This window comes from Thunnus thynnus, chromosome 10 (assembly GCF_963924715.1).
Source record: "Thunnus thynnus chromosome 10, fThuThy2.1, whole genome shotgun sequence".
NCBI classification, from domain to species: domain Eukaryota; kingdom Metazoa; phylum Chordata; class Actinopteri; order Scombriformes; family Scombridae; genus Thunnus; species Thunnus thynnus.
The window spans coordinates 7,332,663-7,349,113 of record NC_089526.1 but is presented as its reverse complement, the minus strand read 5'-3'; the positions used below and the strand labels follow the sequence as shown (position 1 = coordinate 7,349,113).

At 39.7% G+C, this 16,451-nt stretch overlaps 1 protein-coding gene across 1 annotated transcript in view; it reads left to right on the top strand.

The window, feature by feature from the left end:
- Positions 1 to 14,486, top strand: part of LOC137190942 (inactive phospholipase C-like protein 2) — a 48,664-nt gene extending 34,178 nt beyond the window's left edge. The window contains exons 5-7 of the mRNA XM_067600686.1: positions 1,987 to 2,062; positions 8,335 to 8,444; positions 10,481 to 14,486. Coding sequence (XP_067456787.1) covers positions 1,987 to 2,062; positions 8,335 to 8,444; positions 10,481 to 10,687 — 393 coding nt within the window. The 3' untranslated portion in view covers positions 10,688 to 14,486. The remainder of the gene's footprint in view (positions 1 to 1,986; positions 2,063 to 8,334; positions 8,445 to 10,480) is intronic.
- Positions 14,487 to 16,451: the final 1,965 nt, after the last annotated feature.

Below are 16,451 nucleotides of genomic sequence, written 5' to 3'. Positions count from 1 at the left end.
TGGAGTACAACTGGATACGGTGTCGGTGAGTTCATTAATATCTGAGACAGAGTCCTTTAAACACACTCGCACGCTCCTCTGAAGTCGCTGACTGTCAGATCCGAGACGGTGTCTGTAGACATGAGCCATGTCTCACTGAAGGCCATAACACTGGCATATCTGAACTCGTGTAGATGGTTTGTGTTTACTTGCAACTCGTCAGTCTTGTTTCTGATCCTTTGAACATTTGCAAGGATCATAGAAAGGAGTGAAATGCACCGCAGTGTCTGATGTTTTAATCGAAGTCGGACGCCTCCTCTTTTCCCTCGTCTCCTCACCTTAGCGGAGTAATTTCTGTCCCGTTCACGAGTCTTGTACCTACAGATCTCCGGGTTTAATCTTGAATGAAAAGCAGATCCATATGCATGCTCACACAGTTTGGGTCATCCCATTGCATTAAGAACTCCCCCAAAAATTCTTGCTGGTTGGTGTGGTTGAGGTTTGAAGCTCTGGATGTGATAGAGCCATAAAGTCCATAGTATAACCATGTAAAGTATCTCCTTGATGACTGCTTGCATAAGACGGTCCAGTATGCACACACACAAACAAAAAGAAACACGGAAAAAACAACTTTAGACGACAAAAACGCACAGACACAAACACACCTGCTGCAGGTCGCTACAAGAGCAGCTTCCTCTATATCGTGTATGATGAAGAATTGAGATAGGTTTGCAGTCTCAGAGAAATTGGTGCAGTTGAGATAAAATAGGACCAGACTTTGCAATGCATACAGTAGTTATATTATTGATATATGAAAATAGGCTATTGCATGTGCATACACGTGTTCACTTGTTTTGAAACAGTGTAACAGCTTAACAGCTAATAGGCATAGTGTTTAAAGATGTTATCCACCAGTGATTAATAGTGTTGTTTTTGTTCCATCCTGTAATCGAAGCTTTCCATAAACATGTATAAAACAAACAGTCACAATTTCGGGGTGTGTGAGAGAAAGAGACAGAGGGAAATATATCTTGCCTTATGTACAATTTATTTAGGATTACTACATAGAAGATATTGCTTAATGTAGTATATTTGCCATTCGGAATACCAAAGACAGTTCTTACATATTAGGTTAAAGCAACATTGAAAAAAATCAAATCATTCTCTGCAATATAAATGCACAATTATGAGATTGTCTTCATGATTGAAAACATGATTTGTGCTCTTGGAGCTATAATAATTATAATTTTACAAGAATCTTTGTTTTTTTGGTTCATTGTAGACAGGCACAGTTGTCTTATGCTCATTACTCTGAATAAAAAACAGCATTGAAAAATAAAAGGGTTATAAAGACAACATAAACCTCTTTCACTATAGGTTCCAATGGCTGATGGCTGCCATATGCTTCCATCCCAGGATGGCAAGTCACTATGACACGTTGCATCTAGAGTTTTATATCTATATTTGAGTCTGTGTTAAGAGCCACCATGAGACTTTTACCAGTCTGCAGATTTTGTGCACTCAGTTAAGGCTAAGCATAACACAGGAGGAGCTAAAGTTAGCATCTTTCACAACTGTAATCCCACAGTTGTGCTGTGATTCAAAATAACTCAGATGTTAACGTTTATGTTACATGACGTTTTACGTTGTCTTTTCGTAATAAAATGACTTGGAAGAGATGCTTTTAAAACCAAACATCAAGATTGACATTCATATATTTCTCTTGAAGACAAGGCAGTGTTTCTGCTTGAAAGTTTTTTTACTTTTAATAAAACACCGTGATTGCTCGTGTCTCCTTCCCTCTAATTTTGGCTTTCAAAAAATGCAATTCAGCGACCTCGCCCACCGACGTGCCTGTAATAACAGCTTGTTTTTCTGAGCCCTCCCTGGATAGAAACACCCGGCCACCAGACGGAGACTGCTCCCTGCTTTATTGTGAGATGCTTGTGAGTTTTGCTGATGTGGAAAATAAAAGCAAATATGAACAATATGTTTGTCTCCTTTCAGGTGATCCAGACCAGCAAGGCTCTACTAGAGAACTACAAAGGGGTGTACGAGAGGATTCTACAAGTCCAAAAAGCAGGTGAGAGACGGTTGGATTGCAAAGGAGAAAAAGCATGAAAGTTTGTATTTTCCTGACAGAATTAGCCATCAGTGTACATAGTTTGTTGCAGCCACTCCATCTCTCTGAAGCCACAAACACAGATCACCCAATCTGAAATCAGGTAGAACTGATTAGACATATTTGCATAAGTAGAATTACCATTTGATTCATGTTCAAGTATGTGATCCAGGCACTGTTTTCCTTTTTTGAAAAGCTGTGGTTCAGACAGAGGTGTTTAATTCACACCAGTAACAGCCTCTGTGCTGTTTTCTAATTACAAGGTTTGGTTTAAAGTTCAGAGAGAGACGAGTAGGTGGAGTCACCACCTAGCGCTGGAGCAACATCAAAGCTAACAGATGGCACCCCATCTATAGGGTTTCTCCACCAGACACTCCATACCAGTTAGACCATCATATGTGTATTTAATGTGTCTATCCAGTCTTGGCCTTCTAGCCTTTTGTAACATGACGACTTAAAGGGAAAATTGCATATGTAGTAGAAATGTGCAATTTTTTTTTTTTTTTAAATTGGTGCCTTATGAGTAGAGAAAACTGAGAAAAGGCCTGTAGATTCCCCCACACTGCTCTTAAAGGGGAAATCCTACAACAACCAGAAGGAATCATAACACAAATGACTTTCTGTAGTCAGTAACGTTAATGTGGATCAATGCAAACTGCATAGTGCTGCTGGATGCAGCCTCAAGTTACAGGTAACACTCACCGGGCACCAGTCGACACCCCCCCCCCCCCCCCCCCCCCCCCCCCGGCTGCAGGCGCCTCTCTCTCTCTCTCTCTCGGCCACCGTTGTTACAGCTCCCGTGGTCGCATCCTCCTCCATATTCTCTTTAGTCTGATTCCACGGCCTCATAAGTTGTTGTAGTTACACAGTATCTCTGCTCTGACATTATATCGTAAAGCTAGTTGTTTGTTTGTGTCAGTGTTGTCAAGGAGAAACTCAGCAAGCCAGGCTGTGGCTGTAACATCGCTCTGGTGGTCGCTTCCTCTTCCAGATTGTTGTGTCTGATATCATATCTTCATATCTGTGCTAATGCAGCCTCATATCATAGCAACCAGTTTTCTAAATAAACTGATAAGTATGTTGAGTATCCTGAGTCCATATTGTTTGTTTTGTTTTTTATAGATCGGGCTCATTTAACTTCTCTCCTTTCATTGTGCCCGAACACACGGAGCACACATGTGTGAAATATTATTATATTGATTACATTATAAATATTACACATATGCATGTACGCATTACACGTGACAGTTGATCATGCAGAGCATCAGGGAGGAGTCGGAGCGTTGTTCTTCAGTTACATCAAAGAAACGTAGGCGGTAAATATTTACTTATTTGCTGCTGGATTATGTAGCTTGGCTATATTCTCTACTGCATGCTTCTCTATAATGGATGGTCGGTATTAATATTTGAGGGCATGAATGAATGTGGCACTGGTAGTTATGTTTGAGGCCTATAAGAAGTTAACTTCAATAAAACATCTAGCATTTTAATAATGCTTTATGTTTCTTTGACAACACCGACAACATACGTGTTGCTAAGCAGAGTATCCTCGTGCTCGCGCGTATCAGAGAGAGCTTTAAAGTGATGTTGGTGTCTTACTTGGATCAGGTTCTGCTGAAACATTGCAGACTTTTGTCGGGCTTGGGGCCGGGCGAGGGCTCGGGAGTTTTTGGCCCGTTCAGAGCTCTGCTCCAAAGTCGTGATGACACATTTCGCGTCCCCCCAGCAGACTTTTGCTGGCAAATGAGTGTAAAGCTCTGTGTGCAGGCAACATGGAAGCAAGTTAAAAATAGTTTATTTGCATATACTACCCAGTAATGATACAATGCTGGTTGAAAACGGGCAAAGTTTCTCTTTAATGTGACCAGGAGTGAAGTTCAGCTTTTCTGGGAAGCAAAGTTTGATTGGCAGGTCATCAGTGAAGGCTCAGGAGGGTAAAATATTAGGATAGGATGCTGCACAGTGTTATCAGTGCTCCTGTTCTTTTCAGAGGTCAGTCTTTAATATGCCACAATTCTTGTTTTATGAAAGTGTTGCAACCTACATCAACAAATGGGTAAAACCTGTTAATAAGAAGAAATTCAATTTTGACAGTAATGAGCTTCATAATATAGCAGTTTTTTTTTTTTTTTTTTTTTTTTTTGCAACGAATTCCATCTAAGTTGCACAGAAGGCTAATTTATCACCGAGCGCGCCTGCTGGAAGCTCTAAGTGAGAGTGGAAGGGAGGAAAGACGGACCATCATTACTGAGGCTCGGCTTTATTGGTTTCCAGATGGATGACTTATAAAATATTCATCGTCTATTGTCTTGGCACATCAGAGAAGAGGAGGAGTGCGTCTTTTTTAACGAATCAAAGGCTTCCTTTGTTTTTTTTTTCCTTGGTAGTTTTCAGTTCAACCACCTTCCAGCCTTTAACAATCACCAGTCAGTAGCTTCGGGATAACGACGTGCTTGAACTCACCGGCATCAGATAGACTCCCGAAGCTTCTGCTCAGATCCGCACAGCTTGAAACTTTATGTTGTCCGTTTCCTGTTTGGCTCAGATTCAGGAGTAGATGTGCGAAACTTATTTTAAATAGCTACTGTCTGGAATTAATAAAGTCAACATGACCCTGTTTCACCTGCACAGCCTTAGTTTGCCTTTTCAACTGTCGTGCTGCCCAACTTCTACCTGTTGCCTCAGCACATACTCTCACTTTCAGTCAAATAATTTTAGTTTCGAGTTCAAATCTGAAAGTGTTTAAGCCTGAACACAATGTTTTTGGTTCTCTCTTTTGACTTCATGTGTGCAAAATAGCATTCCAAGTTCCCTTCTAGGGCAGATAACACTCCGTTTCATAAGTTTCAGCGCATTTAGAAACAACAGGATCTGATGTAACTCTTTTTTTTTTTTTTTTTTTTTTGTGCCAGCCCTTATTGATGAATGCCTTGTCAGAGTGAATCATTCTTTTATATGAAACAATAGTCAAATGAATAGCAGGGGAAAAGCGCTCAAGCAGACCAAACCCCTTTTTTTCTCAAAAGCTTCCACAGAAGCTTTGTGAGGCTTTTGGTCTCAGAGCGCCATTATATATCATTATCTAAAATCAGCTGGAGAAAATTCAACAGCCAACAATCGCAAAGTAGGACACAACAGATGGCAAACTGATGAACTTGAACACTGATTTATGTTCCATCCTGAACTGACATCATTTCATCCCAGTGGTGTGTATATGTGTCTGTGCATGTGGGTGCACTCATGTACATGTTTGTCAGTGTGTGCAGCGTGGTTTCGTGTACTTCCGTGTACCGTGTAGAAACTGGGTCAGTACAAACCCAATTCCCTCTTTACAGCGAGCAGAACACTCGAGCAGCAACAGCTATTAAACTTGTGAATAATCCATCACATCAGCTTAGACAGGACCTACATTCTCCTTTAAATACAAAAAAAAACAACAAAACAAAACAGCAAAGCAGCGTCACAGTCAGGTGTTTGCAGCTCAAACATGGATGTCGCTCCCCTCAGCAGACACTCACTTAGCTTCCTATTAGCATTCGGGGCGGCTGGACGGCTGAACTCGCCGCAGACTAACAAGACCAGTACAAGAAGATGTTCTTAAATGCCAAGTGCAAAACTATGGTATTCAGCCGCACAGAGCGGAGCTGCACTGACATTTTGCAGAAAATACAAAGCAAAGAGCCGATGTTTGTGTCACACATGGTTACAGTACCTTTTTAATGTAGATCAAACAGTCTTAACAAGATCTTTCTCCTTTAGCTTTGCTCATTCAGTATTTAGGGCGGTGCGTTACTATTCTTAATTATTGATTCCATATTTTATTCTGGGTTTTAATGCTTTGTTTGGTCTGAAATATTTGACTTTGTATCCTTGTTTTCTGCTTTACTTTGGTTCCACATGACAGGTTCTATAGAAAATAGTTGGAGCAAGAGTTTGGATTTTCATAAGATCATCAGTCATTAAATAAAACATGTTAATATTTCACTGGATCCAGCTTCTCAAATGTGTTATATATGATAGTAAATTGAATGTCTGAGCTTTTGGACTGTTGGTCTGACCAAACAAGCACTTTGAAGACATCACATCAGGCTCTGAGAAACAATTTCTTTTGGTAGACTAAACGGTTAGTCAATTAATCAGTAATGAAATAATTGGTAGATGCAGCCCTAGTTGTCATTATTATTAATCAATCATGGTTTGCAGCTTTCCCTTAGTCACGCATGTCTGATAACGCGCTTTATTGATGGCATTCTGCGGTCTCTGTAGATATAATTATCTCTCGTTGAAAGAATGATCAATTATCAGTCCGATGAATGATTCAGGTCAGGCTCCTCTGATCTGTCACACCCACACTGTAGCTCTCTTACACGCCTGCGAGACACGAGAGCATCAGCCTTTTATTGTACATTCGCCGTCTTGCAGCATTACCTCACAAGGACCAGGAGTCTGAAATGCCTCGCTAAGAATGAGCTTCCCCCTTTTCTTGCCTGCCAGACTCCATAAAATGTTGCTAGGCAACCTCCAGTGTGAGTTAACGGTGTGTGTGTGTGTGTGTGTGTGTGTGTATGAGAGAGATAGAGGAAGCTGTGCACCTTCTCCAGCACAGTCATGATTCATGTGCACAGCAGCAGCAGCAGCTCTGTAGTTACAAAATAACAACCTGAAATTGAAGAGAGAAATCATTTTAAGTGTCAGTCAGAATTAGTTACTAATTAGTTGGTTTAAAAAAAAAAAAAAAGTGCATTTGTGGTTTAGAAGCAGAGATGTTGTGTCTGGTTCAAAGACAATAAATGTGTCAGGATGTGTCAGTAAATCCTGTCAGTTGTTTGAGGACGTATTCACGCCTGAGGTCTGGTAACAGACTTCTATCCTCAGCTGAGAGGCTCTAAAACAGCCCCAACCCACACCTATTATGGCAATTTCACACGAATGGGGTCTCTCTCTCTCTCGCGTGCATGCCACGTATCCATGGCAACAGCACCAACAGGGGCCAGGAAAGACTCCGGCTGATATCAGCGCTTGAAGCGGAAACGTGTGAGTTCTCGGTAGGAGTTTCCCATCGCAGAAGTGTGTTAAAGTGTTACGTTCTTATCGCATCGTAGGAACTCTGCTCTTTCTCTCTTTCGCTGTAATTTAGCTCACATAGCAGGTCGCCTGTTGCTGCAGAGTCAGTGCAGCACTGTAAAGCAAACTCAACATTAAACATGTCCTTACTCAGACCCAGTCATGCAAAAAGGAAAAAAAAAAAAGAAAGGGAGAGGAAAAGGAGGAGGAGGTGGGAAAGCTCCTCGGGAGACAAATCCTTCCTCTGTTCGCTGCCTTGATGCTAATCCACAGTGAAAGAACGTCATGTCTGTCTGCCTACACTGCGTCTCTCCTCTGCCTTTCTCTCTGTTTCCGGGGCTCGTTTCTTTTTCCTTCTCATCCTGCCACACCGCTTCCTTCAACCCTGCTTTTTGTTTTCTTCTCTTCCTTTGAGTTATCTTGCCTTTTTGTTTCTGCCTCTTTTTTTTTTTTTTTCCATTTGGAGGCTCTTTTTTTTTCATCAATTCTCCAGTTTTTTTGTTTTTTTTTTGCCTACTCTTGACATCCTATCAGCATCTCGTTGAGATGTGTCAGCGTGCTTTACCCTCCACTTTCTAACATTTCACTTCAGGATATAGATTTCATATTTATGAGTGTGAATCAAAGCATCGCTGAAGGAGGGAATACATCCTCAGCTCACTGTTCCTGGTCGACAGGGACAACAGGATGGAAATAAATGCAACACAATAAGATGCATCCGCCTTTCTTTGCTGTCTAATAACCAACGCTTGCTGAATAATAATGAATTTTATCAAATTTCATCAAATCTTCCTCTCATAAAATAGTGAGAACAACTTGAATTTGAACTGACTTTGTTCACAGCTATTTTTTTTTTTTGTCAGACTTGACATGCAGCGCACATGCAATAAGATCTAGTGTCCCATACTGCAGACATACAGTAAGGAGAGAGGAATTCTTCTCTGCTGCCAGTAAAGGTCTGCACTTCCACAATCTGCACCCCTCCGCTACAGGAGCAGTCTGGGAAATGTTGACATGTCACGATCTTTGCTCTAATGTGTTTCCTCACAGTGACAACAGGCTTAGCGCCCAGTCATCCTCCAGACTCCAGTCACCTCACAGCTGCTCTTCTGTTTCACAAACCGCTATGAATTCCAACCTGAAAGACTCTCCTCTCTCTCTCCTTTCAGCGATGGAATTTCACGAGAACCTCTACGACTTGGCCGTGAAGGAAGGGTTGAAGGGCAGGAAGCTGCACAAGGCGGTGGAGAGCTTCACGTGGAACATCACTATACTGAAGGTGCGATTTTCATTCACAGCAAGGAGGAAGAACACTGGTGACTACTGTGCTCTTCTGATATGTAACACCCTCTTTGTTTCTGTTTGAGTAGCATAAAGTCGCCACTTTGCACACTGTAATTTGAAATGGTTACATCTCACATGCCTGCAACACACAAACACAGGTGGATATAGAGGTCAGGGTCAGTGACCTCGAGCCGTGTTTCTCATGAACGTTTTTACAGGTAAAATGTGGCTTGTAATAATAATATTTTGGAAATGCAAGAATGAGTCCTGAGAGTGAAAATGTTATCGTTGTTATTAGCCTTCAGGGCGAAGGAACATGTTAGCCAGTGCAGCGGAGTGGCTCACTGATGTGTTTTCGGGCAACAACTGTCTACGACACAGAGGAATAAGATATGAAAGACAAATTCAACTCTCAAATTTTACTGATTTCTAGAGTTACTTTATGTCTCAAGACACATAATGTCCAAATATATAAAGAACCTTGTGAAGCATGTCAAACAGTCTCTTATAATAAAGTTTATTATACTTTGACCACTTATTGTCATGTTCATATTCCTGTCAGGTAATCAGAAACATTGTTTTTTGCTATAACCTGTTTATATGGATGAAACCAATTTCACAATATTGGTCAGAATAGTTTCAATATCAAATGATATTTAATGCAAAATTGTTCATTAATTCATTTTTTATTAGTTTGTAATTATTACAATTACAATTATTTGGAATCAATCTAAAAATGCAATTTTGATTATATTTAAATAGTGATATTGATTTGTGAAACACTCACACACAGTATGATGTCATCAGTATAGAAGTTGACCGCTGGTTGATGCTGTCCAAAGAGCTGAACAAAACATGATCAGATGAAAATAAACACTAAATAAAAAAGTTTGATGATGAAAATAAGCAATAGCAGTAAGTGGGAGAAAAATTAAACAAACAAAAACAGTTATCATAATACAATAAAACATTAACAATGATACCAGTAAAGTTTTACTTCAAAGTAAAAGCCACATTAAAAAGAAAGGTCTTCAATTTCTTTTAAAAAATACAGAGGAAGTTTAATAAGAAAGTTTATTTATATATCACTCAACAGAACCAGAGATTACAAAGTGCTTTACAAGAAACAAAATGAAAAGACAAACACAACCAACTACATGCAGACAAATGTTACCAAATTGAATAAGACAATAAGGCAAAAATAGATTTTCAGAAGCAATATTAAAAAAAAATAAACCAAACATTTAAAATGAAATATTGAAAAGTGATTATTCTAAAGCCTTTCAAAAGAAACGTGTTTTCAGAATCAATTTAAAAGAAGATACTGATGAAGAATCATAATGACTTATAACAGGGCTCAGGCCTGTTAATTAGGGAAATCTGCTACACTGAATTAAATTTAGGATTAATGAAGAACCTTCTGATGAGCTTCTGTAACAGGTGAACTGTCAAACTGAGTCTGATGAGACTGTTTGTTTGTATGCAGGAAGTGAGATTGTTTCTACAGTCAACTCGGACTTATTTATCTCTGGTGAATCACTAGTCTGTCTTGTCGAAGCCGCTGTGCAACTCATGTATTTATCACGCCTTTTCATTTCAACCTCCACTGCCGGCACAAGGGGTAATTATTGATGAATAACCTTCTGCATATTTATTTGTGGCATTTGCACGTGTTAATTAAGATAACCTCACTAGTAGCTCAGCTATAATTTATACTTTGTCCCCAGTTGAGCCGAGCAGGAGCGTAACTGCTGCAAAATTCATTGTGTGGTTCATTATCTGTTTAATCTGGGGCTCTGCTTCTATGGATCTTATTGTTGGCAGGCGTACTAGTATATAGACTGGAGATTTTTAATGATCATTAAAAGTACATCAAGGTATCTGACTGAAGGATGTGAAGATTGAAAAATGGCTGCTATCCAAAAAAGCTTTGTATTCTGTACAAAAAGGTCTTAAAAGTCCTTTTCATACATGGATTACACAACACTATTGGCTTCATCTAGCTGTTAAAGTAATGTCTTTACCCCTCAGGGCCAGGCAGACCTACTGAAGCACGCCAGGAGTGAAGTCCAGGAGAACCTCAAGCAGATCCACTACGCCGCGCTCACTTGTAACCTGAGTAAAGGAGGCGCGGCGGGCAGCTCCTCCGGTTCCTCCGAGTCCAAGAGCAGACGTAGCCTGGAGGCCATTCCCGAGAAGGCCACTGCGGAGGAGGAGCTCACTGACGAGGACAACTAAAAGACCTACAAAAACCCGGTGCTCCTCTAGTACCCACGTTCAGACCTCTTCTCTGTTCCTGCCTCCTGAGTTCAAAAAAACCCAAAGCTCTCTCTTCTTCTTCCATCCTTAACCACTTCGTGTCTTTACCCTGGCATCATTGCTCCACACACACACACACACCTGTGATTCCCACATTCCATCGAGTACATTTCTACATCCTAAGCACAGCTGTAACTTCTCACAGACTTCAATAAAACGCCACCACTATCCCAGGGACTCATCCTAACCCAGTTCAGATCACAGAACGCTCTTGATGTAGGTTTTTTCAAGTCTTAACATGTTCAGGTGTCGTACTGAAAGCTGGAAACATTAGCTTCACATCAGATGCTGACTTGCCATTTATAGGCATACGTAATATTTACTAAAAATCTTAACATCCTGCAAAAAAATTGAAAGAGAGAATATGTAGAAATGCTGGTAGTATAATGCCTTTAATAGTTATTGGCCCCACACTTAAATCAGTCACTTTCCCGATCGTGAAACTCTTTATCTACAGTTTAGATCACAGCAGTTTGTTGCTCTTCATTCTTCTGACAATGTTTCTCATTTCCTGGGTGAGCTGGGAGAGCCGAGTGAACGACCAGCCACGTTTAAGACACTGACTTACTGCTCAGAGACGGTGCACTTCTACTCAGCAGACCCGAGGAGACAAAAAAAAAAAAAAAGAAAAAAGAAAAAAAAAAAAGCCCTTGGATTGTTGTAAGAGATTTCTTAAAGCACAATTTTTGGAGCTATGAATGTAAAAGGACCGAAGGAGCGATTGAAGGAAACGCAAAGTAAGAAAAAGGGGAGAAAAGGTGATCATTGAGAGTAGAGTTGTTTACAATACTGAACTTGTCCATGTTCTTGTCTGCCAAAATAGTATAATATACTATGTGTATATATGGAGTTTCCTGTTACCTTTTTTCTGCAGAGTGCATCATTTTATTATTGTATACTTGGAAATAAGATTTATTTTATAAAAGATATATGAACATGTCTGTGGAAAAAAAACAACAAAGTTTTATTTGCCTGTAGATATCTGATAACGAGGGGTCATCACTAGGAAAGTGGCCTCCGAGTTTCCCCCACCACCCACCCCCCTCCCCCAGCGGAGAAGCTCATACATGTGGAGACAGAAGGACAAATAAGAGAATGTATTCATACCGTTTGTTGTGTGCAAACAAACAGCAAAGTCTCAAATATCACAACCAGCATTTGCATGAGAAGGAGCCACAACTGGATGCTGATAACAACAACAAAAAAAACAAAACAGTTTGGACGTTGACACATTTTCGTATCTTAACATTTCATTCGGGGGATATTTAAGGCCTTTATTTTTGTGGCATGGTCCTCCAATTTCAAGAGTTTACTCACATTATGCTCTGAGTACCATGTATTTCACCAAAAAAATTTCACAGGTTACATTTTCTTCTAAAAGTCTGCAACCCATAAAAAGTGACTGTTTTGATAAAAAAGAAAAAATTTCCAGGTGTGCTCCCAACCACTTCCCAGCTCCGTCTGGTTTGAGAACTCATTCCTTTGTTTATTCGTAATCATTCGGTTGAGTTATTTCACCGACTCCATTGGACGCATCTCACAGGAAAGCGACGTGATACGACTGGATTGCAGACTTTGAACGGGAGGTCATGTATAAAAATAAAGACTATGATTCAATTTTAATTGTGCAGTCAAAGCTGTTAACTCGTATAAAGATGTGTTTCCTTGTCCAGTATTTACGGGCTTTGCTGTGTTTTCATCTCGCAGTCAGTCACTGTTCAATGCCAAGCGCAGATCGTCTGTTTAAAGTTTTTCTCACTTCCAGTACTTCGGGATCCTGTTTGAGTCCAGCTGTGTGGGATTAACACGTTTTGGACAACTTGAGTGGTTCCTGTCCTGCCCTACAAATCAAATGACTCATGACATCCCTTCGTTAGAATTCAAACTCAGGTCTGGTGAGATAGTTGAAAAGGATGTTAACTTCAGAGTAATAATAGCTTCATAACCATCTCTGTTGATAAAGTAGTGTTTAATCCACATTTCCCCTGTGATTTAATTGTGCCTCATTACTGCTAACTAAAAACCTACTCCGTCAGCTGACGAGTAGGAAGTGAGAAGCCTTCACCACATGCTGCTTCAATAGTTTCCTTGCTTGCAATTCATTTAACAGTCCATAATTGTGTCTTTTAACCCAAATCTTAGATTTAATCTTAGATTAGAAAACGAGTTTTATATTAATTTACTTCTCTACTGATTGGACAAAGAATACCTGAAAATTAATAGTACATTATAATCTTATAATATAATCTTAACATGATCTGTGAGGTCCTGTAAAAGCTGAATGATTGGAGGAAAATTGCAGCTTTTCTGACCGTTATTTTCTGTACTTTTGTTCTACATAGTTGGAAAAAAGAATATAACTACTCAGCACAATTACAATCTCTCTATATGGGTAGAATCACACTGAATGATGCAGTTGCTTGTTGCTGAGGAGCTGAGAAAAGTCAACTTCTAAGTAAAATCATCCAGTTCTCAATGGTAAAACTATATTGGCATCATTTATTTCCTGATAACAGCTACATACTGCAGTTTTGCTAATATTGACAAACTGCTGGTAAGCGACACCTGACAATTAGAGCTGCAACAACAAGTCTAGACAGAAAATGAACCAACTGCAATTATTCTGATTCAGTACAGTATTGTTTCAGTACCAACAAGTGTCTGGTTCCAGCCTGTTAAACGTGAGAAATTTGCTGTTTTTCTTTGACATATGTAGCAGTCAACTGAATATCTTAAGATTCTGGGATGTTGTTGGGACTAAACAAGCAAATCAAAAGGTCACTGTAGGGTCTAAGTAATTACTTTTCAGACCAAACGATTAATCGAGAAAACAATTGGTAGAATAATCGACAATAAAATAATCTTTAGTTGCAGCCTTACTGACAGCTGTGCACTGTTTGAGGTAACGTTAAGCCTCACAGCTCAAAATGCAGGTCTAGATTCAGAGTTTCAAGCTTAAAACGATGATATGATGTGAAGTTGCACAGAGCGGTATGTCCTCTTCAAACAAAACCTCTTCAGCTGAGTAAATAATAAAGACTCTGCACGCAGGGAGCAACAGCAAGAGTTCCTTTTCTGTTGTTTGCCAACTCACTAAATGAACGTAAATTACAGCAACAGTCAAAGTTACAGTTACAGCCGGTGAAATCAACAGTCGCCGACTTCAACTTTCACCTGTTTCAACTTGTTAAGACACGTTATGTAAGTTATAATTAAAATCGCAGCTCTTCCCCTCTTTAACACTGTGATTTCAATTACGAAACAGTACATTGTTCAGCCATATGTAGAAACTATAACCAAAAAGAAGAAAAAAGCACAGAAGAAAAAACTTAATCATTAGCCTTAAAAAAAACATGAACATATTTCTTATTCTCATGACACCAGGCAGTTGGACTGTGACATGAAGCTCAAGTGTTTTTTTTTTTTGTTTTTGTTTGTTTGTTTTAAATGTCTGTCTGCAGCTTTTTATTTTTCCCCTCAGTGCTCAAAATGTGCTCTTTGGTTTTGTCCACTCCTCCTCCGGATCGCACGACAAGACAAAAAAAAACAAAAAACATCTCTGAATTTCAGTGCTGTGACAGTCGACGTATTTATAATTGTTGAGAGGATGAAAAAAAAAAAAGAAACATTTCAACTGTATTCCAGTCTCATCTCTTTATCTGTCAAATCCAAAAGAATAAAAAAAAAAAAACCCTCTGAATAAACAATGTTGGATAGATCATGTGTCTGTTGTGTAAATCATCTATTTGAATAAGTAATGTTCTGTTTTTCATCACTTTGCCTCGTAATCTGACATAAATTCTCAGCACGTACTCTCTCGCCGCAAACAGATTTCGTCCAGGTCACACCAGCGGCTCGTTCCCGAGCAGTAGTTACATCCCGTGAAATCCCATCATCTGCTCTCTTACTGCCCACTGATTAGCTCTCCCCTCCCTGCAGCAGACCGGGTCGATGCTCCACCCGGCCTCCGCTCTTCAACTCTCCTCCCTTCAGGCTGCACAATGTTGGACTGACCTTCCCGCTCCGGTCAGCGGTGCTTGTTACTCCCTGTTTCCCCATTGTTGGCTGCTATGAAAAGTAATTCAAATCCCAGCTTCTCACAGAGTCACTTTGTTTCCTTTCCACTTGCTCTTACTGAAAGAATAAGAAAATCACTCTTGGGTAAAATGTCACTCTCGGGTCGAAGGAATATTTCAGCTATTTTTCTTCCTTTCAAGTCAGAATATTGGTTTCTAATCCAGCTATTAAACCTCAAACCTCCCACTGCTTTTATTCCAAGGAACCGAACAGATTTAACCCTTAATGCAAATATATATATATGTATTAGTCATGTTTGCTGAATGTTATTATTCATTTTCAAGGACAGAGACTATTCCTGACTTTCCCAGCTGTTTTTCCAAAGCTGGAGGAGCGCAGGCATCAGTATTGATTAGCTCCCTGTGTGTTGAGTGGAGCAGAAAGTGCCTGGGGAAATAAAGCATCAGCTCGCTCCCAGATAGATCTGCTTCCAGCATGCACACGCAGAGGTTACAAGCAAAAGCAGGCAGGGTTTTTTTTACGAACATGCCAGCTGTGTAGTTACTGGCCAGCACACATAAACTTTATTTATACAAAGAGTTTTAAAGAGCTAAAAAGCTTTTGCACAGTGTAAATTGTATTTAGGGCCCCCCGACTGTAAAAGCTGGATCATCATTTGACTGTAATCCAGAGCAGTCAAGAGATTTGCTGAGCAATTATGAATTTGTGCTTTAAAAGGTATATTGTTAAAATAGATGTCCAGTTCTAACTGGAACATTAATTGGATCATTGTGGGGCTGATTTTAAAATGGATCTTGTTGTCAAGATGGGACGTCTTAAAGGACCAGTGTGTAAGATTTAGAGGGATTGACAGGCAGAAATGGAACATAATATTCATAAGTATGTTTTAATTAGTGTATAATCATCTGAAAATGGGAATTGCTTCAAGGATTGGACATTCAAACAACAGTTATTCAACATCTCAATGTTTAACCTGCAACTGACCCACTTTCTTTATCAATCTGCACATCACTTTTTTTTTTTTTTAAACTGCCAGCAGCCAGTGTAGATTTAAAAATATATTTATCTATATATGGGAGTTAGCCTTTATGACCTCTCCTCTTATCTGCAGTTAAAAGCCTACCTGTCGTATCACTGACTGATAAGCCGTACAAACAATACTGTTCCTGCCGCTCTATTGCCTCAACAGACGGCTCTGCAATCAGCTAAATGCATGTAAGGAACATGTAAACTGACCAGAATGGGCCTCTAATGCACTCTTTAAAGAGCTTTTTGACGAGCGTTAGCGTGTCACAGAATGTTGATACAGTAAAATGGATTTTATGATCCGCAGGAGAGTTACAACTGAGGGTTTCTGTTTGCGCTTTTCAAGCCGTTGATTGCTCTCATTGGGAATCATTAAACATTGTTCTATGATGCCAGTGTTGCAGGTCTTTCTGAAATGTTACTTAGTTTTTAAAACAAATGACTCTTTCTGTGCGCCATTTAGTTAACAAATCATTCCATGTAGCTCCACAACTACTTCTTCAAACATGAAGTGAGAAGTATGCTTTTTTTCCCAACCACTACATCACCTGTAATGTAATTATAGTGGCGGTTCTGATGTCAAAACATACTGTACGCCTAAATGAGTCAAACTTGGGTA